The sequence below is a fragment of the Puma concolor genome, chromosome E4 (genome assembly GCF_028749965.1).
Source record: "Puma concolor isolate L17-30 chromosome E4, mPumCon1.1.hap2, whole genome shotgun sequence".
Classification (NCBI taxonomy): domain Eukaryota; kingdom Metazoa; phylum Chordata; class Mammalia; order Carnivora; family Felidae; genus Puma; species Puma concolor.
In genome coordinates, this window is record NC_141683.1 from 71,390,071 (window position 1) to 71,417,377 (window position 27,307).

At 41.1% G+C, this 27,307-nt stretch overlaps 1 protein-coding gene across 1 annotated transcript in view; it reads right to left on the reverse strand.

The window, feature by feature from the left end:
• Window positions 1-27,307, reverse strand: part of LOC147572820 (ankyrin repeat domain-containing protein 26-like) — a 188,005-nt gene that overhangs the window by 137,543 nt on the left and 23,155 nt on the right. The window contains exons 7-12 of the mRNA XM_086693475.1: window positions 21,634-21,706; window positions 18,677-18,737; window positions 18,362-18,564; window positions 6,187-6,316; window positions 4,361-4,363; window positions 2,332-2,368 (exon numbers count right to left, since the gene is read on the reverse strand). Of these exons, the coding sequence (XP_086549601.1) occupies window positions 2,332-2,368; window positions 4,361-4,363; window positions 6,187-6,316; window positions 18,362-18,564; window positions 18,677-18,737; window positions 21,634-21,706 (507 nt within the window). The remainder of the gene's footprint in view (window positions 1-2,331; window positions 2,369-4,360; window positions 4,364-6,186; window positions 6,317-18,361; window positions 18,565-18,676; window positions 18,738-21,633; window positions 21,707-27,307) is intronic.

Below are 27,307 nucleotides of genomic sequence, written 5' to 3' on the forward strand. Positions count from 1 at the left end.
TAATAACTAGCAAGACATTCCAAGCCTTCAGGGGCATTCAGCTACCCAAGGACGGAGACTGTGACCAAAATGGTCCTGGGAGTTGTGCCTCTGTTTCTCTATACGCTGCCTGACTATTTTCTTCCCTATGAGCTCCCACTCCTACATCACTCTTCGGCACGGTTCTGTGGCATCCCCCAACCTTTCAATCTTTAGCCAATGAAGCCATACACTCCTACAACAAGGATGGGCTCAAATGACCGAGGGTAGGAGCCATGGCCTGCTCCTGGAGAACAAGCGAACTGGGAGTCTCAGTCATCCACACAGTCCCCTCAACATAGGCATGTTATCACCGATCCAGATGAAGCTCCCTTACTGATTTGACAAGTCAGTCCTACCCCTGCCCAGCCCTACAAGTACATGGGAAGGGCATCACAGATTTAGGAAAAGAGCTGGAGTGAGGAGACAGCTTGCCTTGGGCCATACATCCCTGATGTTCGGAAACTCCACCCCCCACCCCCAATTCCTTGAGAGGATCTAAGCTATCCTCCCTCAGTTGGGGTGGAAGTAGGGGATATCATATTTCTATTTGCTGTAAACAGACTCTTCCCAGCAGCTCAAATGATTTTTAATCTCTCTCATCAGAAAATCTGAGGTATGCTCGCACCTTCAATGAAACCAACACACACAAAAGCAGAAACCTGGTCACGACCCTCTTGAACTCTCTATTTGAATATGCCTTTCTAAACAACTCCCCTAATCCTGGGTCCTTCATTCCTGTCATTCACCTTTATCTCCCTTGGCATAAACCCCCATATTCTGACATCTTTTCTCAAACTCGTATTCCTAACCAACTCAGTGTTGTTCTCCTTGACACCTGGTCTCCTCTGATAATGCGATTCTTACCCTCCTTCATTGTATTCATTAGACCCACTCCCCAGCTTTCTATTATTAGAACAGATGCCTGCAAGACGAAGACAAAAAAGAAGGAGGGAAGGAAAGAAAGAAAGAAAACCAGAATTTAAATCGCATTTCTGTCACTTATCATATCCAAATAGGTCACTTCAATCTCCTTTGAGTTTCAAATTCTCCAGGGAAACACCAATGGGGCAAGGAGGTGAAACATAGGTTGACGTACCAGAGCGTGTTTTGAGGAATCAATGTCTGAGGTTCCCTAAATCTCGAGACCCTAAGTGCTTTTGATTTGGCCTCTGGAAAAATGGAGAGTCCTTAGCTGGCAGAAGTGGGGAAAGTATTGGGGAAAAAAAAAAAAAAAAGAAATACCAAGGAATCCAGAGAAGAAAGTCAAAAGGAAAAACACAGTACAAAAGGTCATGGGGGAAAAAAAAAAACTCCAAAAAACCCAAAAAGCTTCCTAAACCACACAAGGGTACTAGCCCAAAGTGAAACCAGCCTGAGAACTTAGGCAACAGAGAATCATATAGCAATATCCTCAAAATAGAGAGTGAGTTTAATTAATGTAACATGGTCTGCAACTAGATATCCTTCCCTTACAGAAAACTCATTTGTCTCAAGAAGAGGGAATATCACTACATCTAAGGACTTGCCTGATGACATCTTGCTTATTATGTAAAAGCCTTGACACCATGGCCATAGCTGACATCCACCCTAAAATCTCAGATGGTAAAAACAAGGGACTAGTTACCACTGCACTAATGACTTTTGTTAGCACCAGTGGTCAAATATATGAGGCCAAATGCTTGGATTAACCTGGGTTCTTAAGCAAACCCTAAATTGGTGTTCCCACATCATTATCTTTGACATTCTGAGTTGATCTGCCCTAGGATCTGTATCTTCATCTCAGTGCTGCTGAGGAACCAGAGAATGGATGCGGAAGCTTCAAGGGCTGACGGGCAAAGCCCCTCAGCTACCCGTTAACTATGGAATCATGGTCGAGTCATCAACCTCCCTGAACCACAGTTGCCAAAGTAATAAAAAGTAGGCTACAATAACACAGCTACTTTGCAAAGCTGTACAATGACTATATAACTGAACAGATGGTACCCATAGGATATAGTGTCTGGTCCAGTGTAGAACACGCAACAACTGGTTTTGTTCTCTGCGTTCCCTTAGGAGACACATGATTTTCGGTTCATTCATCCCCCTTCCTTTCCTTTCATTATCCGTTTCATTTCATTTCATTCCTTTATACTTTGAGAGTGAGTGCACACAGAAATCGGGAAAGATATCCCAAGGAGGCTGTCTGCGCAAAACTCGACGTGGGGCTTGAACTCACAAACCTGAGTTGAAGTCAAGAGTCATACCCTTGACCGACTGAGCCACCCGGGTGCCCCAGCAAATGTCATTTTTACAAATCCATAGCAACCCTACCTGGATATAGAATCTTCCTCAGCCTTCTTATCTGCTCCTAAAGAAGAAAGCAAAATACATGTTAAATCAACAATCGAAAAATAGAGGAAATTACAAGTGTACGGCTTATGATTTGTGAACAGTATTGCTTTGGGACCACACCTGGAAACCAGACTACACTGAATGGTAATTATCCCATTCGTAGGCTTAAAGCACTAAGAAATCTTACTTTCTCCTCTATATTGACCAAAAGCAAGAATGGGTTTTATCAGAATTTGACACCTACAGGGGAACTGATGTTTACAATGGCCATCACTGACCGACTCTATGGCACTGGAGGAAACTGGTATCGTTAGGAGAATGATTATCATGAGCGGACAATGTCAGACTGAAACTAGCATGATTTTTCTGGACTTCCACTCCTAGAGGAGTTGAAAGAGAGTATCTTTATTTTGCGGTAACACGGCAGAACGTCCCCAGCTCTTCAGCAGACACTCCTCAGTTTTAGGAGGAAACGCCCCCTCACAAAGTGTGCTCTATAGACATTGGACTTTGCAGCATGGCCAAACCATAGCAAACAGACTCTCCCTGGCCTTATTTCCATTGGCAAGGTAAGAAGGAAGGATTTGGCATTCCAGTTTGATATCGTTCTAACCTCTCGAGGCTGTCTCCTTCCATTGCTAGAGAGTCTATCTAGACCCACCGCACATCACAGAGGAGGACGATCCCAATGTGAGTGCTCTGTAGTGGTTCATGATGTCATTTTTCTCAACCCTCCCCATTAGGTGACACACATCTAGAGAAATCGTACTTTTTCATGGAAGGCAGAGGTCATCAGATCCTCTACTGATGAGCAACTAAACGAAACAAAGGGCAAAGAATAGCTTGAATGTCTACATTCAGTTACCAGGATATTTTCACTTTCTAAACATTCAAAGACATCCACTCTATGATTCTAACTATATGACACCTGGATAGAGCAAGGCTATGGAGCTAAGGGTTGGGGTGAACGTAGGGATAAACGGGCACAGCACAGAGGACTTTTAAGGCAGTGGAACCCTTTCACACGATACCACAAAGGTGGATTCACATCATTACACATTTGTTAAAACTCATAGAATGTATAACACCAAGGCTGAACACTAATGCACATTAGAGACTTGGCCTCCAAATGAAGAGTTCGTGTCCGTAGAGAAGGCACCACTGTTGTCAGCGTGCCTGGGTGGCTCAGTTGGTTCAGCGTCCATGTCTGGATCTGAGCTCAGGTCATGATCTCACAGTTCATGGGATCAAGTCCTGCATCAGGTTCTGTGCTGACAGCACAGGATTCTTTCCCCCCTCTCCCTCTGCCCCTTGGCGGCTCACATGCATGCGTGCTCTCTCGCTCAAAACTGAACCAAGGAACTGAAAAAAAAAAATCCTACTAAAAATGGACCACTGTCGTGCAAGATGTTAACAACAGGGGAGGCTAGGCGTGTACGGGAGCGTGGTATGGTATATGGAGACTCTCTGTACTTCCTAATATATTTTGCTCTGAACTTAAAGCTGATGTCAAAAATCAGGCTTATTAAATGTATGAAACAACAAAAACAACAAAATATGGTATCCATTGAAGCTACTCTTAGCCTATACTAACTCATGATACAGTCACCTTGAACATTAACACAGAGACCAAAGTAACACAACAGGGGTACTGTCTCCCATTTGGAAGTATGTGAAAATGCATAAACAAAACACAAAAATACAACAGTTATTTGTATACTTAGGCAAGAAAACAATTGATGAATATGATCCGAAATCTTATACCTATAAACAGGGGTTCAGCACCATAGGAATCAAACCTGGGTTTTCCATATAATTAAGAGATTTTCATTCTAATTTTAAATCAAATATCATTATGTTGATCATACCTAAGAATCATAATGAAAGCTTAATCACATTAAAAAAAACGATTATAATGACCTAATATTGCCCTAGTAATTTTTACACAAATACCTACTTCATATGGATGATGAAACTGAAACCAGTACCATGGTAACCGTCATGTTACTTGCTAGTAAAACAAAATTTGAAGACACCACCAAAAATGACGTCAGGGCTATAATTCCTATGCAGAACAGATTTCATCCAGCAGGCCGAAGATGGCTACCCTCAGAACATCCTACTTGAATGACTGGCCCTTGGTTGTTCCCTGGGATCTTGGATTTAAGGAGGGTTCCCACCATTCCCTAGCTGGTTAAGTGTGGTTCACTGTGCCTAAGTGCTGCTACACTCAATGGGCTTAAGGCCGTACACTTGATTTCCTTTCTGGAAACCTGGAATTTTGGGACATGCTAAGGAGAAGATGCCTATGTGATTAGCATTTGATGAAAACCTCGGGCACTGAGTATCCATAAGCCTCGTACTGGCCCACAACATTTCACTTGTGCTGTCCTAATTTCATGCTGGAGGAATTTAGCACATCCTGCCAACTCCATAGAGAAAGGATTCCTGGAAGCCTGCGCTTGGTTTCCTCTGGCCTTCACCCCGTGCACCATTGCTCGGTGCTGATTGGCCTTTCTAGCCTGTCCCCATACCAATCCACACGCATGACTACAACTATATGCTGAGTCCTGTGAGCTCTTCTAGTGAATAATCAAATCTGGGTGTCACTGGGATGCCTCTAACACAACTGCTTTATGTGAAATTTTATTATTTGGGTTGATGTCTTACACGTGGTTACAGTCAGAAGGTTACGTCACAGAATACCTTTCCTGGAATCTCTTTTCTTGGTATTTGACTTGAAAATTCCTACATCCCTATATATCCATTTGAAGAAAGGTTTAAAAGGAATACATGAAATCATGATGTCAGAAAGTGTGAAACAAGCAACAATCTTATGTTACTCCGAAAAGAGAGAGAGAGAGAGAGAGACAGAGCGCGCGCAAATCCTGGTGATTGCCCCTATGTTCTACCATATAAAAGTTCTCTGAAATATGAAAAATCAGTTAATTTTCTCCAACTACCTAGGACTTAGTTCATTTTTCTGGCAGATAGGAATCAAAGAAGTAACAGGGATCATTCCACAACAATCAGAACTGTCAGACAGAATACGAAAACCTACTACTGATTATAGTGTGCTTTTGTTTCTTTTCCTTATTTTCCTAGAACATTAAAAATATAGTTCACCTCCTAAAGGCAGTTATTGCCAAAATAATCAAAAGTCACAAATACGGCATCCAAAATGTCAGATGCGTTATCTTGATGTCTCCTTATGTGACCCTCCTTCCAATTCTCTTATTTTGCCCTAAAGGATACTACCGTATGAAGTACCCCCATTTTATATGGCATTAACGTATATACATTTATCGCTGACTACAAACGCTTATGTTCACCCATGGTAGTTAGCACATAACTCTGCATCATCAGCTAGGTCAGTCCTTAATGTCTTGCCAACAGTGAGGATAACAGTAAGAGTGGGAACATTTGGGGATACTACTCTGACAAATTCTGGTACGAGAAGCTCACCTGATAGTGTGGCTGCATTTCCAATAGTCTGCTCTTCCCTTTAAAGAACTAGTGTATTTTACCACCTTCCAGTAGAAACACCATACACACCGGCTTACTTTCCTTCATTTATTCCCTGTAGTCTCCGCCATTCACATGATTCCCTCTTTGGCTCTTCTCTTCTTTCCTGAGGTTCCTTGGGCCTTCCAGGGTCTTGAAAGGGAACTAGTCATTTAGCTCCTTTCGTGGCACTCTCAATTTAATCTGTTGCTGACACCACATACGATATGCAACTTACCTCCTTTTCACATCTCTTTCTCTTTCCTATGCACTTAACAGGCCGTTTTCTTTAGATATTAGAATATATCAGTATTCCTGTTTTATATCAACATTCTGTCAAATGACCTTTGAATAAAATACAGTTCTTACCTTCTGCTTGTCCATTTAATAGACTTTGTCTTTTCTGATCCACAGCTCCAGAGACACGAGGAACATATTTGTTGGGCTTCTCAGACATACTCTGTTAAAAGTAGCATCAGTAATGAGTTGCGTGAAGACTTCCTAAGCCTTTTCCAAGAAAATTTCTGAATTTATGATTTTAATAACAATCAGACTTACAAATCAGTAAAACGTATTGACCACCAAAACATTTAAATACAACACCTCATATATGCTCTCTTGATTCAGCGTCCCTTTGAATCTTCATTTGGCTATTGACTCTCTAAACTGATCATGGAAGGCCAGAATAAATACTTTCAAAGGCAGAAGCCTGGCTTGTATGCAGATTTCAAAAAGGAACTAGCAAAACACCTTCCTTTGCATTCCTGACCAAAATGAAAGGACATTTGAAATAAGTTTTGAAACAAAGTCTTTAAAAGTGTACTTGCTAGAAATGAAAACTGCTTCTAATAAAATGGCAGACATTTGTTTCAGTGTCAATTCATACCTCACATGATCAGAAACTTTGGAGTATATCATGTTGAGTATCAACAAAACACTGTTGTAGCTGCTGCTTCGTTTAGGTAAACAAAGGCTTGACCTTTTTCTTGACGAAAGAAGGGTTGGATCGAATGGCAAAGTAGTAAGAAAAAACTTTTCTTAAAATTATGGTGAACTAGTAGCAGAACCCATGTAGATATAGGTATGGAACTCTTCACAATGTGTAGTAAGCATTCAAACGGCAAGTATAAGAACATGTATGTCTTAGTCACCTAAAATGTGCCAAGCACTCATTTCCCTAGGCACACTTTCTTTTTTACACACAACAATAATAATGATTATGATGATCGAGTGAGCCTTCCTACTTCTTGGTGACTCCAAGACATTGGAGTAAAATGATGATCCGTGGTCCTCTCTGTCCAGAATGTCCCTCGCCACGGTCTACACGACTGGTCCTTCTCATCTTTCACTTGGCACCTTTTGCCACTCTCAGATCTTTTCCGACTACCAAAATTCCCACTCCCACTCTCATCCTCATCCTCACTACAAACGCCCCCAATATTCTCTCAACTAACATTGTCCATTTCCTATCGATGAAGCCTTTATAGTGGCTTATAACGGATTGCTGTTGACTTACTTTTCTGCTCCGACCACAACAACCTACACCCTCCACTTGTACACTCAGTAGCTAACTCCTTGGTACGTACTCAGAATACAAGGACCAAGTAATTAAGGTCAAAACATTTACACTAATCTCACTGAGAAGATCTCAAAAGTACCAAATCACTATACCGTTGACCCTTGAACAAAGCAAGGGTTACGGGCTCTGATGGCCATGCACTCGAAAATCCACAAATATCTTTTGAAACCTCAAAACCAATTCAAAAAAACTAAATTCCTACTGAATTTCCTACTTTAAAAGCAATTACACTTAGAAATCAAAAAGTATATATGTATTGAAATCCAGAACATTAAAGCAGAAGCGCTTGTATACGCTCTCTAGGTCTAATCTACCTTTTCGGCCTCATTTGGCCATTGACTCTGTACACTGAGCATGGGAGGTCAGGGTTAGGATAACGGAATGCTGAGCTTACCAACAATATACACAGTCGATTAATGCATGTTTTCCCCGTTATATGTATTACATACTGTATTCTTACACTATAAACTGAAGAAAAGGTTACTAAGAAAATCGTAAGGAAGGGGTGCTGGGTGGCCCTGTCGGTTCAGGGTCAGGCTCTTGACTTTGGCTCAGGTCATGATCTAGATTTCCTGAGTTCAACGCTGGCAGTCTGGAGCCCGATGAAGATTCTCTCTCTGCCCCCGCTTCCCTACTCACGTGCTCTGTCCTCTCTCTCTCTCCCAAAATAAATAATTAAAAAAAAAAAAAAAAGAACAAGACGAAAAAGACAATCATAAGGAAGAGAAAATACAGGATGGTACTGTATTTATTGAAAAAAAAGTCTGTATGTATGTGGACTCCCACAGTCCAAACCCATCTTGTTCAAGGGTCCAATGTATACCTATATGATGTCTCCACTAAGAGTTTACTGGAACTTTTTATAGCCCCACATTAGAAAATCAAAAACCCATTCTAACTTTGCCATTCTTTTCTGGACACTAGGGCCATTTTGTTGGCCTTCGAACATCTTCCCATTGAAAACAAGCATTCTTGGGGGGCCTGGGTGACTTAGTCGATTAGGCACCCAACTTTGAAATTGCGAAAAGGAAAGTAAAAGGTGGAGGGAGGAGTTAAGATGGCAGGGGAGGGGATCAGCATTTCCCTTGTCCCTCAAACACAGCAGTTTTGAGGTCACAACACTTGGAATGCCAGGAATACAGGCTGCAGAGGGACAGAAAAATCTCCACAGGTGCAGAGTGACAGCTTGGCGGGACAGAAGGGTGTGTATGCGAATTGGGAGAAATAAAATGGGCAGCACAGGCATGGAGTGGGGGAAGCCCTTTGGTGGAGAAACGAAAGGAAAGTAGAGAGAGAGGCTGTGGGAAGGGCCTTTGGATATGAGAAAGCCTGTCCGGACCACAGACCAAGGAGAGGTCCAGAGAGCCAGTTTCTACTTTGCAAAACCGCCTTAGAGGCTAAGAAACAGAATTTTCAAGGTGGCCAGACTTTCTCTAGACCAGAGCTACCACCTCCCATGCCTGGTGGGGAGGGAGCCGCCCCTAGGCTTGGTAGCAATCTCAGGGCTACACTGGGAGAGAACACCTTGAGTATGGTGGAAAGGGGAGGTATTGCCCTGCCCAAGGGAAAAAGACCGTGCAGGCACGAGCCAGAGGCCCTCTGTCCACTGGGCAGAGTGGCGCAACTCCACTACCAGGTCCGAGCAAAGCGGGATCCTACAGGGTTTTGAATCCCAGCTCAGTGCTCAGGTGGCACAGGGGACTGTGCAGCAAGGCAAGCCGGTTCCCCAGGCTATTCCGTGAGGATAGCCTAAACAGTGAGTTTTGAGACACCTCGTGTGGGCAGGAGAGATTGGGGCGTCGCCATTTCTCTCCCCACGACCAACATCGTGGGGCTTCAGGGAATGGACAGTGAGCCTCCGTGGAGGCAGGCCCTTTACACCAAACCCTGACTCTCTGTGCCTCGTAACTGCTTCTCTATAGGAGTGAGACTGACACTGATGGCACCAGACAGCCCCTCGTCTAGACCAGCACAGCCACCCGTCCCAGGCACCAATAGACAACTCTCCTCCGGTTTTCTATCTTAGTTTGTTTGTTTGTTTGTTTGTTTCTTTGTTTCTTTGTTTGTTTGTTTTCATTTGAGTTATTATTCTTTTGTCTTTCCTTTTCTTTTTTAATGTTTATTTCTTTATTTGGAGAGAGAGAGAGTGAGTGATCAAGCAGAAGACATACAGAGAGAGGGAGAGAGAGAATCCGAGCAGGATCCATGCTCTCACTGCAGGACCTGATGGGGGTTTCGAACCCACCAACAGCGACAACATGACGTGAGCCAAATTCAAGAGTCGGACGCTTCACCTACTCAGACACCCAGGCGCCCATCTTTTCTTTCCTTTGCTTTCCCTTTCTTCTCTTTTCCCATGTTGCTCTTTCTACTCTCCTCTTTCCTCGCTCCCTTTGGAAACAGCCTAGAAGTGTCGAGTTGACGTCGGTCAAAGCTAATTATATATCTACATTTATCTATACATCTTAATATATACGTATATATCTATACATAGATTAGATAGATAGATAGATAGATAGATAGATTTTTTTCCTTTGTACCTCTGTTCTGGTTCTTTGTGTGTTGGATTGCGCATTTTCTCTATACTTTTATAGATCTCCTTCTTCATTTTCCTCCCTCTCTTTCTGGATTAAACCCTAGAGCTCCTTTGAGTCACTGGCTGGCCTTTTTTCCCACTCCTGTCATTTCTCTTTTTGTTTGGGCTAAGGATACTTCACCACCTTCTTCTCCTTTTTCCCAGGATTACGTCCACAAACAAATCAAAGCACACCTGGTGGAAGGCCCAAACCGCCACTCCAAGTAGCGGGAACAGTAGCCAAAGACACACCGAAAGAGTGCACACAACACACTCCAAAAACATTTGTTCAACTGCCAGGCCCTGGACCGTGCAGGAGCTCTTTTTAATATAGTAGTACTCGCAGGTGTGGGACACAGAACAAGCTATTAACACACATAAAGGGCAGGAATCGAGCCAAAACGACGAAATCGAAGAATTCTCCTCGAAAACATTCCGGGAAGAAAGGACAGCCAGAGAAGGGCTCAAAAGACAGAGAAACAATATATGTGAGCACATTTTTGGAATGACACTCATAAGACGCATAGTTGCACTTGAAACCACGCACAGAAGACAGCAGACAATCTAGTGCTTCAGAGATCAAGGACCTAAGGAATCGTCACGATGAACGCTGAAAATGAAATGGTGTAAAGGAGATACAAAGTAACCTAGATGCAGTGACAGCAAGGACGGGAGAAGCAGCAGACAGAATCGGTGAACAGAAGATCCAATGGTGGACAACGATGAAGCAGAGAAAGGAAAGGAACGAAATGACTAGATCACGAGGCAGGTATAGAGACCTACGGGATTCGGTGAGATGAAATATTAGCCACATCCTACGAGTCCCAGAAGAAGACGAGTGAGAGAAAGGGGCAGAAGGTTTTTTTGAACAACTTATAGCTGAGAGCTTCCTTCATCTGGGGAAGGAAACGGGCATGCATGTCCTGGCGGCACAGAGAATTCCTTTCCAAATCAACAAACCCAGGTCAACACCACGACATGCCATAGCGAAACTGGAAAAGTACAAGATAAAGAGAGGATTCTGAAAGTAGCTAGGGACAAACGGGTCTTACTCAACAAGGGGATACACATAAGGGTAGCAACAGACCTGTCCAAAGGACCTTGGCAAGGCAGAAGGGAGGGGTAGGAAATGGTCAATGTGCTGAATGGGAACATATGCGGCAAAGAATCCCTTCCCCAGCAAGGCTGTCATTTAGAATAGAAAGAGAGAGAAAGGCTTTCCCAGACACACAAACCCTAAGGTAGTTCATGACCACTAAACCAGCCCTACAGGATATCCTAAGGGGCGACTCTGTGAGTGGAAAGCAGCAGAGACTACAAAGGAACAGAGGCCTCACCAAAAGCATGAAACCTTCAGATAACACAATGACACTAAATCCATATGTTTAACTAATCACTCTGAATGTGAATGGACTCAATGCCCCAATCAAAAGACACAGGGAATCAGAATGGGTAAAACACAAAACAAAACCAAAGAACAAGATCCATCTATATGTTGTCAACAAGACACTGATTTTAGACCCCAGGACACCTCCAGATTCAAAGTGAAGGTATGGGGAACCACCTATCATGCTACTAGAAGTCAAAAGAAAGCTGGAGTCACCACACCTCCACCAGAAAGACTGGATTTTAAACCAGAGAGTGTAGTAACAGATTCTGAAGGGCATTGGGTCATATAATTAAGGGGTCTATCCATCAAGAGGAGCTAACAATTGCAAATGTTTTTGCCCCCAAAGTGAAACGCCCACACATATGAATCGAATAATCAGAAACATGAATAAATGTATACATACAAATACCCTGATTGTAGACGACTTTAAGACTCCACTCATGGCCACAGGCGGATCGTCAAGGCAGAAAATCCGTAAGGAAACACAGATCCAATGTGTCATTGGACCAGATGTATTTAGATATACATAGATATATATTGGCCTTAATATATACATTTATATACATGGATATCAACACCGATATATTGAGATCTTTTCATCCAACAGCAATAGAATGCACATTCTTCTTAAGTGCACATAGAACATTCTCCAATATAGATCACATCCTGGGTCACAAAACATCCCTCCACAAATATAAAAGGACTGAGATCCTACCATGCATATTTTCAGATCACAACGCTCAGACACTTGGAATCAACCTCAAGAACAAAAACTCGAAAGCCTCCAAATGCATGGAGGTTACAGAAGTTCCTACTCAAGAAAGAATGGGTCCACCAGGCGATTAAGGAAGAAACTAAAAACCATATGGAAGCAAATGAAAATGAAAAAACACAATCCAAACCCTTTAGAATGCAGCAAAGGCAGTCCTTAGAGTAAAATACATTGCAATCCAGGCCTATCTTCAGAAGCAAGGATGGTCCCAAATACAGAAACTAACTTCACTCCTAATCGAACTAGAAACACAGCAGCAAAGAAAGCCCAACGTCAGCAGAAGTAGGGAAACAAAAAAGCGTAGAGCAGAAATAAATCCTATAGAATCCAAAAACAAGGTTGCACACATCAATCAAAGAGATGTGATTTTTTTAAATAAGCAAAATTGATAACCCCCTAGCCACACTTCTCAAAAAGAAGAAAGAGAAGCCCAAATAGATAAAATCACAAATGAAAGACAAGAGATCACAACCAACACCACAGAAATACAACAAGGATCCGAGGATACTATGAAAAAGTATATGCCAACAACCTGGACAACCTGGAAGACATGGACAAATTCCTAGACACCCACACACTACCAAAAGCCAAACGGGAAGAAATAGAAAACGTGAACAGACCCATAACCCGTGAAGACATTCAATCAGTTATTAAAAATCTCCCAACAAATATGAGTCCTGGGCAGGATGGCATCCCAGGGGAATTCTACCAGACATTTAAAGCAGAGTTAATCTGTCTTCTTCTCAAGCTGTTCCAAAAAAAATAGAAACAGAAGGAAAGCTTCTGGACTCCTTCTATGAAACCAGCATTACGTTGATTTCTAAAGCAGACAGAGACCCCACTAAAAAGCAGAATGACAGGCCAATGTTCCTGATGAACATGGATGCAAACCTTCTCAATAAGATACTAGCAAATGTAATGCAACGGTATATTAAGAGAATGATTTTCCAGGATCAAGTGCAATTCTTTCCTGGGCAGCAGGGCTGGTTCAATATTCACAGATCAATCAACATGACACGTCCCATGAAGAGAAGAACGGATAAGAACCATATGATCCTGTCAATAGATGCAGGAAAAGCATTTGACAAAATACAGCACCCTTTCTTAATACAACCCTCAAGAAAATCGGATAGAAGGAATAGACCTTCAAACCCTAAAAGCCACATATGAACGGCTCACAGCTAATAGCCTCCTCCATGGAGAAACACTGAGAGCTTTTCCCCTGAGATCAGGAACATGAAGGGATTTCTACTCTCACCACTGTTGCTTAGCATAATGTTGGAAGTCCTAGACTCAGACATCACACAACAAAATGAAATAAAAGGCATCCAAGTTGACAAAAAGAGGTCAAACTTTCACAGTTTGCAGATGACACGATAATCTATGTGGACATCCTGAAAGCCTCCACCAAAAAACTGCTAGAATGGATACATGCATTCAGCAAAGCCGCAGGATTAAAATCAATGCACCCAAATCGGTTGCATGTCTATACACCAATCATGAAGCATTAGAAAGAGATACCAAGGAATCGATCCCATTTACCACTGCACCAAACCATAAAACACCTAGCATTAAACCTAACCAAAGAGGTAAAAGATCTGTATGCTGAAAACTATAGACAACTTATGAAAGAAACTGAAGAACACACAAAGAACCCGGGAAATATCCCATGCTCGTGGGTTGCAAGAACAAACATTGTTAAAATGTCAATACTACCCAAAGCAATCTGTACACTCAATGCAATCCCAATCAAAATAACAGCAGCATTCTTCACAGAACTAGAACAAACAATCCTAAACTTTGGAGAGAACCACAAAAGTCCCAGACCAGAACAACGAAAGTAAGGTTGAAAAAGAAAACCAGAGTGGGGGAGGCATCACAATCCCGGACTTTAGCCTGTACTACAAAGCTGGACTCCTCAAATGCACGGTATTAGCTCCAAACAAGCACAGAGGCCAATGGAATAGAATAGAGAACCCAGAAATGGGCCCACAGATGTGTGGCCAACTAAGCTCCAACAAAGCAGGAAAGAGTAGCTAATGCAAAAAAGACAGTCTCTTTAGCTAATGGTGCTGGGAGAACTGGACAGCAACATGCACAAGAGTGAACCTGGACCACTTTCTTACACCTTACACAAACATAAACTCCAATGCATGAAAAAGCTTACCGTGAGACAGGAAACCATCAAAGTCCTAGAGGAGAAAGCAGGCAACCACCTCTCTGACCTCGGCTGCAGCGATTACTTACTTGACATGTCTCCAAAGGCAAGGGAAAATAAAAGCAAAAGTGAACTTTTGGGACCTCATCAAGATACAAAGCTGCCACACAGCAAAGACAACAATCAACAACTTTAAAGGCAACCAACGGAATGGGAGAAGATATGTATTTGCAAATGGCATATCACATAAAGGGTTAGGATAAAAAAGTCTATAAAGAACTTGCCAAACTCAACACCCGAAAACCAAGTAAGCGAAGAAAGGGGCAGAGGACGTGAATAGACACTTTTCCAAAGGAGACACCCAGATGGCCAACGGACACATGCAAAGGTGCTCAACATCACGCATCATCCAGGAAATACAAATCAAACCCCACTGGGATAACACCTCAATCAGTCAGAGTGTGGTGGTGAAATTCACACCTCTGGAAATAACAGATGTTGGCGAGGATGTGGCAAAATGGGAACCCTCTTGCACTGTTGGTGGCAATGCAAACGGGTGCAGCCACTCTGGAAAACAGTGTGGAGGTTCCTCAAATAATTAAAAATAGAATTACAGCACTAGTAGGCATTTATCCAAAGGATACAGGAGTGCTGATTTGTAGGGGTTGTACCCCAGAGTTGATAGCAGTTCTATCAACAATCGCCAAATTATGGAAAGAGCCCAAATGTCCATCAACTGATGAATGGCTAAAGAAGAGGTGGTGGTCTATTTACAACGGAATAATACGACCTGGCCATGAAAAAGAATGGAATCTTGCCATTTGCAACACTGTGCAAGCAACTGGAAGGTATGATGCTAAATGAAATAAGTCGGTCAAGAGAAAGATATCATATGTTTTCACTCATATGTGGAATTTGAAAACGTCACACAAGACCATAGGGGAAGGGAAAGAAAAAAAAAATAGTTACAAATACCTAGAGGGAGGCAAACCATATGACGGTCTTAAAAGACAGAGAACAAGCTGAGGGTTGATGGGGGTGCGGAGTTAAGGGGGTGGAAAAAAGGGATGGTGGGCATTGAGGAAGGCACATGTTGGAATAAGCCCTGGGGTTATCCGGAAGTGATGAATTCCATGAATCTACTCCCTAAGCCAAGACTACAATGTACATACTATATATTCCCTAACTGGACACTAAATTGTCAAATAATAAAAATAAAGAACAAATAAAGAATAATAATGAAAACAGGGGAGGGGCGCCTGGGTGGCTCAGTCAGTTAAGTCTCCGATTTTTGCTCACGTCATGAGCTCTTGGTTCATGACTTCGAGCCCCGCATCAGGCTCTCTGCTGTCAGCACAGAGCCTGATTTGGACCCTCTGTACCCCTCTGCCTACCCCTCCCCTTCTCCCTCACTTTCTCTCAAAAATAAACAAACACTAAAAATATTCTTAAGGAGTAAAAATAATACAATCACAAAAGCAGGGGAAAAAAACATGAGATTCAAGATTTCAACTCCATATTTTAACAGTAGTTTTAAGGATGTAAAATATGCTTTTACTAATATACACAAATAGTCATTTCTGGAATGAATAGCAGTAAGAGTCATAAAAAGTTTTAACTGTGAAACACTAATTCAGGATTTTATAAGAATACTGCTTTTTAAAAATTAATCTTGGGACGCCTGGGTGGCTCAGTCAGTTGAACATCCAACTCTTAGTTTCAGCTCGAGCCATGATCCCAAGGCCGTGGGATCAAGCCCTGCATCAGGTCCACACGAAGCATGGAGTCGGCTTGCGATTCATATGCTCCCTCACTCTCTCTCAAAAATCAACATTAAAAAAAATAGTAAAACGAATGAAAAAGTTAATCTTAAGGGACAAGATTTAAAGTATAGAAGAGAAATACAGGATTACAGAATTTTGAGCCATTTTCCAGTACTACCACGATGTCTAAGAAAAATATAAAAACCGATTTTCAACTTTATATAGTTTTATTATTCCACTGGGAACAGCATATGAAGAGCTCTAATTTCCTATCTACACCATATAGGAAGGTTGTTAAGGACCCGAGAAGGAATCTAGTATTAAGCAACTAATATATTTATGATCATCCAATTTGAAGATTTTAAAGTCTTCAAATACATGTTTGATTATCAAGGAAGACTGAACATTCCCAGGAGGAAAGAAGAAAGGGACCAAAAAAAAAAAAAAACAACTCAGCAGTCTTTCTCAGTTTTAGACATGAAAGAATTTACGTGCTAAATTGAACAACTATGAATACTAAAGTTTCCCCTGAATAATATAAAATGTATCTTGGGGTGCCTGGGGGACTCAGTCGGCTAAGCATCCGACTTCAGCTCAGGTCACGATCTCATGGTTCCTGAGCTCGAGCCCCGCGTGCCAGGCTCTGTGCTGACAGCTCAGAGCCTGAAGCCTGTGTCAGATTCTGTGTCTCCCTCTCTCTCTGCCATTCCCCCGCTCATGCTCCATCTCTCTCAAAAATAAATAAATATTGTTTTAAAAATGTATCTATTGTCGGAGATCTTCGAAAAAGTAAAAATCACCTCTTACAACGAATTTTGTATACCCTCTTGGCAACCTTTCATGCCTTATGATTCTGTCATGACAAAGAGTTCATATTAGACAAACATTTATACATGTTGAGTTCATTCATTTGGAATGTGTGTATGTGTCTATTCTATGCAGATACTATTAAAAAAAGAGTGGCACCTGGGTGGCTCAGCTGGTTAAGCATCCAACTTGATTTTGGCTCAGGTTATTCAAGCTCTGTGTTGGGTTTGACACTGGCAGCACAGAGCCTGCTTAGGATTCTCTCTCTCTCTCTCTCTCTCTCTCTCTCTCTCTGCCTCTGTCTTACTCTCTCTCTCTCAAAATACATAAACAATTGAAAACTTAAAATTAAAAAAAGATAAATCAGAATGCAGAAAACATATTTTATATATTTTTTCTTTCAGAGTGTGGCAGCTTAAGTGGCACCTGGGTAGCTCAGGCAGTTAAGCATCTTGATTTGGGCTCAGGTCGTCATCTTGCAAACCGGTTTGTGAGTCTTAGCTATGCGTCGAGCTCTGTGCTGACAATGAAGAGCCTGTTTGGGATTCTCTCCGTCTCTCCCCTCTCTCCCTGTCCCTACCCTGCTTGCTCTCTCTCTCAAAATAAATAAATAAGCTAAAAAACAAAAAACAAATTCAGTGTTGCAGCTTCAAATTTAGTTTTTCATTTCACGGATAAAGAACCTTATTTACATCACCAGAAATTTTATTTAATGAAAAGAATAAAAGTTTATTTCCTCTCTTTCTACTCCGAAAGACCTAAAATATACCAAGATTATACCACACAGTAGGTTACCTTAGAAACTCCAAGAAAGACAATAACCAAAAAGTGAAAATTCACAATCAACCTGGTATGGACTAAAACAGATTTCACTTTGTATTCCTTAGAAACACAGGTTTTGCTAAACTAAATCTAGGATATCACCTTTATTAAACTGAAAGGCAAGGGCAAAATTTCTTTTGGTTCTTCACAGAAATCAGCTGTAAGTCATTCAGAAGAGTCTAAGCATTTTTTGGTTGTTACCTGGCTTTTTTTTTCTTAACTTGCACTTAAAATATCCCCTCCCACATTTTATAATTTAAAGAGCATCTGCTCTGCCTTAATCCCACTATTGCTGCTGTGATTTTATGATACTTTCCCTCAACTCTTCATACTTTAAGTTCAACTCGCCCTTCTAAAATGAATTCTTCCCTTTCAACCCCCTCCTCATCTTCATATGCATCTAGCTATTCTTTCCAGCTGCCTTCTCCTTCTTTGCTGCCATAAAGGCATACCTGAGAATGATCTACTCCCACCAAACTTTCTAAATTTCAATCCTGTACCTTCCTCTCTGTTGTCATTACACTGATTTCTATTACGATCTTGAGGACTTCCATTTCTTCCTAAGATCCTTTTCATCATTATAAGGAGCAAGAGGATGGTACGGGTGGTACAAAAGTACAAAGGTACAAAACAACTTACCTTTGCAAGACCAAGGACAGCTAACGTCTTGAGAGAAGGTTTCAGAAGAGATTTAGATGATGGTAAAACAGGAATAGGATCGCCATAAACTCTGACTTGTGGTTTGCATAGAGTTTCAGCCATATCTTTATTTTCAGAATCAGGATTTTTGTCCTCAGATAAGGTTCCATCTTCTGGTTTCATAGTGCCACGTTTTGCTCTCACTTAGTAGAAAACAAAGTAAAGAGGACATGAAAATATCTGTAACTTCAAATTAGTGAATAACACAAGAATGGACAAGAATTAGTGAATAATACAAGTCTTCCAATAGCTTACTGTTTTTAATGAATTTCCAAGAAGAATGCAGTAGCTTTGCTATGCGTGATTTCGGGACATTCTAGAAAAGAATTAATAGCTTTAAGGATTACAAGAATCCAATTCGATAACATCATTGTAATATTCACCATTACCAAATGAGCACCATTACACAAGGAACACAGGCTTTGGAATCATTCAAATGTAGATTCACATCTCAGTTATGCCGTTTACTATTTATTACCAGTCTCCATTTCCTTATGTGGTGAGGATGACAAGAGATCTCATAAGTAGTCCCAATGTTACCCGCCGTACCTGTAACTGATTAATATCGGGTAAATACTTTACCAAAGCAACCTCAGATAAACATTGAACCCTAGGTAATTGAAAGCATGTTGAAAAAACTAACACTAAGAAATTTAAATATGTTATCTTGTGAAGTGTTTGCATGATTTAGACTGGCATGAACTATCTCTTGTAAGAGAAAATATACAAACTTACTCTTCAGTAGTATCTTATGTTGGTAAGTTGGAATTGCAAACAGTTTAAGTGGCTTCTGTTTCTCAAAACACTAAAGACAAATATGACTGTTTAAATGTAGCTCCTTCTGGGATGCCTGGGTGGCTCAGTCAGTTAAGTGACCCACTTTTGATGTCAGCTCTGGTCATGACCTCACGGTTAGTGGGGTTCAAGCCACATATCGGGCTCTGTGCTGACAGAGTGGAACCTGCTTGAAATCCCCTCCTTCCCTCTCTGTCTGCCCCTCCCTACTAGCACTTGCTCATTCTCTCTCTCTCTCTCTCCCTCCCTTTCCAGGAGAAATACAAACATTACAAAAACATTTAGCTCAGCTCCTTCCAAGAAAGAGAAAAAAAATAATAAACCTTGTGGGGCAATGAGTCATGGATGAAAACCACACACAGACAGTAGAATTCCATAACCAATATGTTGACAATGGAGTTGACAGAAAGTGATGTACTAAAAGAACAGACACTAAAGTAATGTTTTCTGCAAGGAAATATTAGAGTAGGGGTAAACCATTAAAAAAGAGCATGGTGGGGGGAACACATAGGTTGCTCAGTCAGCTCAGCGTCCAACTTCAGCTCATGAGTCATGATCTCATGGTTTGTGGGTTTGAGCCCCACATTGAGCTCTGTGTTGACAGCTCCGAGCCTGGAGCCTGCTTTGGATTCTGTGTCTCCCACTGTCTCTGACCCTACCCTGCTTGCACTCTGTCTCTCTCTCTCGCTCCAAAATAAATAAACTTAAAAACATCAAAAATATCTTTAAAAGCATCGGGGGAGAAGAGAAAAAAAGGAAAAAAAATGAGACATGACCAATCAATGAAGCATGAGCTTAAGACAAGGAAGAAAAGGAGAAATGTGAGCAAAATAAGGTAAGTGTAAACAACATACACTTTTCAACAGGTACATAAGTAGAACTGGGAATATAGTATGAACAATAGTGTCTTTTAAACCTTTGAAAGATATATATATATAACTTATACGTAAAACAGAGGCTTTGATTCACAGTATATCCCCAATAATACTGACTTTAATCACACTACAGTTACCTGGTTATAAGTACTGTAATAAAGAATTTAAGTTTTTTCACTATAAAATAAATTGTTCAATTACTAGCATCTATCACTTCCTAAAAGCTATAAATTACTACTAGACTAACAAAATAACAGAAAAAGAGAGGTTCCTAACACATCAACTTTCACTATGGAGAAAGAATTGGGAATGAGAATTCTAGGAAGAAATGGGAACCTTCAAAGGATGTATGTAATGGGACACAGTTGGGGTTACACAAACAAAGGCTGAGGACTTTTTCTCTGCAATTCTAAGCTCACAATGGGAGGATACTAAAAATATACTGTAACCTTCTTTCTTATGTAACTCCTGATTTCCTCAATAGAATTCATTTGCGTTTATACATGTTAAACACTAAAACGGAATGTAAACTGAAGCCTGACTTTTTAAATTCACATATTTAATTGTGATATATCATGTGTATTTTGTTACTTTTCAAACTCCATTCTACGGAATTCCATTTCCCTACTCATTTGTTCACATTCAAAACCTATGACATTGTTTCTTCCAAGCAAGACGTTATTCTAGGAGCTCCAGCAGTCAAACAATTGTGTTTCCTAACCTCCAGTAGCTTATAATGATGTAGGGGCTTTGAAATGAATACTGAAATAAATATCAGATGTCTGAAACTTCAAATTTTAGAATCTGACACAAGGACTAGGAGGAGATAGTTTTCAAAGCTACAGTATGAAAGATTTCTGAAATCAGAAATTTGACAACTTGGCTATGAAGAGCCTCTGCTCATAGAGCTACTCTTTTCAGCAAAATACGTATTCTTCAGGGAGATGCACAATTTTAACTTAACTCTTCATGGAGTTATTTCAAAACTACAGGGGAACACTTTTGTAACGTAAATGTTGAGAAATAATGTAAACATCTAAATTTCTACATTTTCTAATATTATTTTAGTCTAAATGTAGAACAAAGGATAGAGCCAAAGGAAAATCCTGTATGTCACCAAAATAAAACTTGCCCGGGGCCGGGGGGGGGGGGGGGAACCTACAATAGATACTTGGACCCAATCAGGTTTCATTTAGGCATGAGTAGTATCAGTCATGCTACTATCACAGTAAGAATCCTTATCCTTAACCAAATGTCACATTTCCTCCATTATGGGAAAGCTTTTCCTAATATAATTTGACGGTCATTATATATTTTCCAGCCCATTCTTTTATAAGACTCCACCTGTAGGATTTACCAAAGTACAACAAAACAAAACAAAACATCCAACGCGTTATGTATCTGTAAAGTGGTTTTTTCCTGCTAACTTTCCATGACACACATAAAATTATGATACACAGGCTCCTCTTAAATTTTCAGAGTAAATAAGGGAGAAAACTCAATTCAGAGCAGGAAAGTGAGTTTCACAGGAGAGTACTTTACCTTGGTACCAAAATGTAAGACTTGGCTAGATGATGTAGGCCATGAATCATCAGGACCAGGTTTGTCAGAAAGCCTTTAGAGCAAAAATATACAACAAAAACATGTTCATTTAAAAGAAAATTTAAAAAATTAAGTGAAAGGTCAGCTATCTGTGTATTAAACCACGTTTCTTGGTATAATTAAAAGTTGGCCTCTGGTTTTTTCATTGAGTTTTATTTTAATTCCAGTAATAATAGCATCCAGTGTTATATCAGTTTTTTATTTTTTTTTATTTATTTATTTTTTAATTTTTTTTTCAACGTTTATTTATTTTTGGGACAGAGAGAGACAGAGCATGAACGGGGGAGGGGCAGAGAGGGAGGGAGACACAGAATCGGAAACAGGCTCCAGGCTCTGAGCCATCAGCCCAGAGCCTGACGTGGGGCTCGAACCCACGGACCGCGAGATCGTGACCTGGCTGAAGTCAGACGCTTAACCGACTGCGCCACCCAGGCGCCCCTATATCAGTTTTTTAATATAGTGATTCACCAACTCCATACTCACCCCATGCTCTTCATGACAAGGGCACTCCTTCATTCCCATCACCTCCTTCAGCCCTCCCACCACTCACCTCCTCTCTGGGAACCATCTGTTTGTTCTCGGCAGGTAAGAGCCTATTTCTTGGTTTGTCTCTCCTTCTTTTTTCTCCTTTGCTCATTTGTTGTTTCTTAAGTGCTACATGAGTAAAATCATATGGTATTTGTCTTTCCCTGACTTTTCTTAACATACTACTCTCAGGCTCCATCCTGATTACATCCTTGCCAAGTAAATGGCAAGATTTCATTGTTTTATGGTTGAGTAATATTCCAGGGTGTGTGTGTGTGTGTGTGTGTGTATGAAAAACATATACACACACAGATACATACATATAGAACTTCTGCATTCACTCATTTGTCAATGGACGTTTGCGCTGGCTATTGGAAATAATGCTGCAATAAACACAGGGGTGCGTGTGTCCCATGGAATTCGTGTTTTTTGTATTTTTTTGGGTAGTATCCAATAGTACAATAACTGGATCATAGGAGAGTTCTCTTTTTAATTTTTTGAGGAATCTCCATACTGTTTTCCAGAGGGGCCGCACCCATTTGCATTTCCACCAACAGTTCAAGAGGTTTCCTTTGTCTCCACATCCTCGCAAACACTTGCTTCTTGTGTCTTGGAGTTTAGCCATTCTGACATGTGTGACATGATCTCGTTGTAGTTTTGGGGAGCCTTTTTTCCTGTGTCTGTTGACCATCTGTATATTGTCTTGGAAAAAATGTCTGGTTATATCTTCTGCTCATTTTTAAACTGGGCTTTTTTGGAGGGGAGGATGTTTACTCATATCAATTTTTTATACTTTGTGGATACTATCCCTTTACTGGATTTGCAAAATATTTGCAAATATGTTCTCCCATCCCAGAGGATGCCTTTTAGTTTTGATGTTTCCCTTCACTGTGCAAAAGCTTTGTAGGTTAATGTAGTCCCCATAGTTTATTCTTGCTTTATTTCCCTTGGCTCAAGAGACATAACTAGTAAAATGTTGCTACAGCCAAAGTCAGAGAAATGACGGCCTGTGCTCTCTTCAAGGATTTTTATGGTTTAAGGTCTCACACTTAGGTCTTTAATTCATTTTGAGGTTATTTGTGTGTATGGTACAGAAATTGACCCAGGTTCATTCTTTGGAATGTGACTTGTCTGGTGTACCCAACACCATTTGGTGAAGAGACTGCCTTTTCCCCAATGGATAGTCTTTTCTGTTTGTGGAAGATGAACTGACCATACAGTGGTGGATTTATGTCTGGGTTTGCGGTTCTATTCCACTGAGCTATGAGGCTATTTTGTACGCCAGTACCCACCATACTGTTTGGATTACTACAGCTTTGGAATAGAACTTGAAAGCTGAGATTGCGATACCTCCAGGGTTCCTCGTTTTCAATATTGCTTTGGCCATTCAAGGTCTTTTGTGGTTGTATACAACGTTTAGGCTTGTTTGTCTAGCTCTGTGACAAATGCTGTTGGTATGGTGACAGGGATTGCATGACATCTGTAGATGTTTTTGGGTAGTGTAGACACTTTAAAAATATGTATTCTTCCCATCTGTGAGCATCGGATGTCTTTCTCTTTCTTTCCGTCACCTTCAATTTCTTTCGTCAGTGTGTTACGGTTTCTAGAGTACAGGTCTTTCACAATTTGGACCCTGTTTTAAAAAAAACTTTCAGTTCTCTATTTTGACTCCACCTCTGCCAACCTGTGAAATCTCCAGGAAAGACCCAGTCTGAGTTTCCATAACCAAGTATGACAGGCAGGGAATGCTCTGAAATGGTTGAAAAATAAATGTATAAACGTTACTACAATGACTTCTCACCTCACATCTGTCAGAATGGCTCAGTTTCACCACACAGGAAACAACAAGGGTTGCTCAGGGTGTGGAGAAAAAACAACCCTTGTGCACTGGCCATGGGATGTAAATTGGTATCGCCACAGTGAAAGCCAGTATGGAGGGGCCTCAATGAATTAAAAACACAAATACCATAGGATCCAGTGATTCCACTACTGGGTATTTATTTACCCAAGGGAAATGGAAATACTAATTTGAAAAGATATATGCACGCCTATCTTTATTATAGCATTATTTACAATAGACAAGATATGGAAGCAACCCAAGTGTCCACCAATACATGAAGAGACCACACACACACACACACACACACACACACACACACACTGAAATATTACGCAGCTATAAAACAGAATGAGATCTGCACATCATGGATGTACCTAGATGGTATGAGGGTAAGTGAAATAAGTCAGACAGAGAAAGACAAATCCTATATGATTTCACTTCTGTGTAGAATGTAAAATGGGGAATAAATGAACAAACAGAGCAAAAGCAGAAACAGACCCATAAATGCAGAGAATTGACTCTTGCCAGAGGGAGGGGAGGTGGGGGTATTGACAAAATGGGTGAAGGGGAGAGGGAAGTTCAGTGTTCCAGTTATAGAATGAATAACCACAAGGCTCAAAGGTACAGCATAGGTTATCTAGTCAGTGGTATCGTAACACCATCATACTTTACCAGATGGGTGCTACACTTACGGCGAACATGGTGGACCATCCATTACATTGTGTGCGAGGTAGACCTCTGTTTAACTAAATATATCAAAGTTTGGGTTTCCATGTTATGAGTGGTAGTACTAACTAGAGATTAAAAGTTCCCACGGCCAACTTTGTTCCTACACTGGTCTTGCCTTATTTAGGTCCATAATAACTAGCAAGACATTCCAAGCCTTCAGGGGGCATTCAGCTACCCAAGGAGAGAGACTGCGATCAAATGGTCCTGGTAGTTGTGCCTCTATTTCTCTATACGCTGCCTGACTATTTTCTTCCCTATGAGCTCCCACTCCTACATCACTCTTCGGCACGGTTCTGTGGCCTTCCCCAACCTTTCAAACTTGAGCCTCTGAAGCCATACACTCCTACAACAAGGATGGGCTCAAATGACCGAGGGTAGGAACCATGTCCTGCTCCTGGAGAACAAGCGAACTGGGAGTCTCAGTCATCCACACAGTCCCCTCAACATAGGCATGTTATCACCGATCCAGATGAAGCTCCCTTACTGATTTGACAAGTCAGTCCTACCCCTGCCCAGCCCTACAAGTACATGGGAAGGGCATCACAGATTTAGGAAAAGAGGTGGAGTGAGGAGACAGCTTGCCTTGGGCCATACATCTCTGATGTTCGGAATCTCCACCCCCCACCCCCAATTCCTTGAGAGGATCTAAGCTATCCTCCCTCAGTTGGGGTGGAAGTAGGGGATATCATATTTGTATTTGCTGTAAACAGACTCTTCCCAGCAGCTCAAATGATTTTTAATCTCTCTCAACAGAAAATCTGAGGTATGCTCGCACCTCCAATGAAACCAACACACACAAAAGCAGAAACCTGGTCACGACCCTCTTGAACTCTCTATTTGAATATGCCTTTCTAAACAACTCCTCTAATCCTGGGTCCTTCATTCCTGTCATTCACCTTTATCTCACTTGGCATAAACCCCCATATTCTGACATCTTTCCTAAAACTCTTGTTTCTATCCAACTCAGTGTTGTTCTTCTTGAAACCTGGTCTCCTCTGCTAATTCGACTCTTACCCTCCTTCACTGTATTCATTAGACCCACTCCCCAGATTTCTATCATTGAAATATTTGTCTGCGAGATGAAGACAAAAAAAACAAAGAAAGAAATGAAAGAAAGAAAGAAGAAAGAGAGAAAGAAAGAAAGAAAGAAAGAAAGAAAGAAAGAAAGAAAGAAGGAAGGAAAAGAACCCGAATGTAAATCTCATTTCTGTGACTTATCATATCTAACTAGGTCACTTCAATCTCTTTTGAGTTTCAAACTGTCCATGTAAGCAACCATTGGGCAAGGAGGCTAAACAGAGGTTGAATTACCAGAGGGTATTTTGATGAATCAATCTCTGAGGTTCCCTAAATCTTGAGACTATAAGTAGTTTTGATTTGGCCTCTGGAAAAATGGAGAGTCCTTAGCTGGCAGAAGGGGAAATATTAATGGGAAAAAAAAAAAAAAGAAATACCAAGAAACCCAGAGAAGAAAGTAAAAAGGCAAAAACACAGTACAGAAACTTCATAGGGAAAAAATCTCCAAAAAAGAAAAAGCTTCCTAGAACTAGTCAAGGGTACTAGTCCAAAGGGAAACCAGACTGGGAACTTAGGCAACAGAGAATCCTCGAAATATCCTAGCAATATCCTTGCGATAGAGACTGAATTTAATTAACGTAACATGGTCTACAACTAGATACCCTTCCCTTACAGAAAACTCATTTGTCTCAAGAAGAGGGGATATCATCACATCTAAGGAGATGCCTGACGACATCTTGCTTATTATGTAAAAGCCTTGACACCATGGCCATAGCTGACATCCATCCTAAAATCTCGGATGGTAAAAACAAGGGACTAGTTACCACTGCACTAATGACTTTTGTTAGCACTAGGGGTCAAATACATAAGGGCAAATGCTTGCACTAACCTGGTTTCTTAGGAAAACCCTAAATTAGAGTTCCGACATGATTAGCTTTGACATTCTGAGTTGATCTGCCCTAGGATCTGTATCTTCATCTCAGTGCTGCTGAGGAACCAGAGAATGGATGTGGCAGCTACACAGGCTGACGGGAAAAGCCCCTCAGCTACCCATTAACTATGGAATCATGGTCGAGTCTTCAACCTCCCTGAACCACAGTTGCCAAAGTAATAAAAAGTAGGCTACAACAACACAGCTATTTTGCAAAGCTATGCAATGCCTATATAATTTAACAGATGTTATGCATAGGATATAGTGTCTTGTCCAGGGTAGACCACTCAACAACTGCTTTTGTTCTCTGCGTTCCCTTAGGAAACACATAATTTTCAGTTCATTCGTTTCACTTCCTTTCCTTTCATTTTCCATTTCATTTCATTTCATTTCATTTCATTTCATTTCATTTCATTCCTTTATACTTTGAGAGTGAGTGCACACAGAAATCGGGAAAGATATCCCAAGGAGGCTGTCAGCGCAAAACCCGACGTGGGGCTTGATCTCACAAACCTGAGTTGAAGTCAAGAGTCACAATCTTAACCGACTGAGCCACCCACGTGCCCCAACGA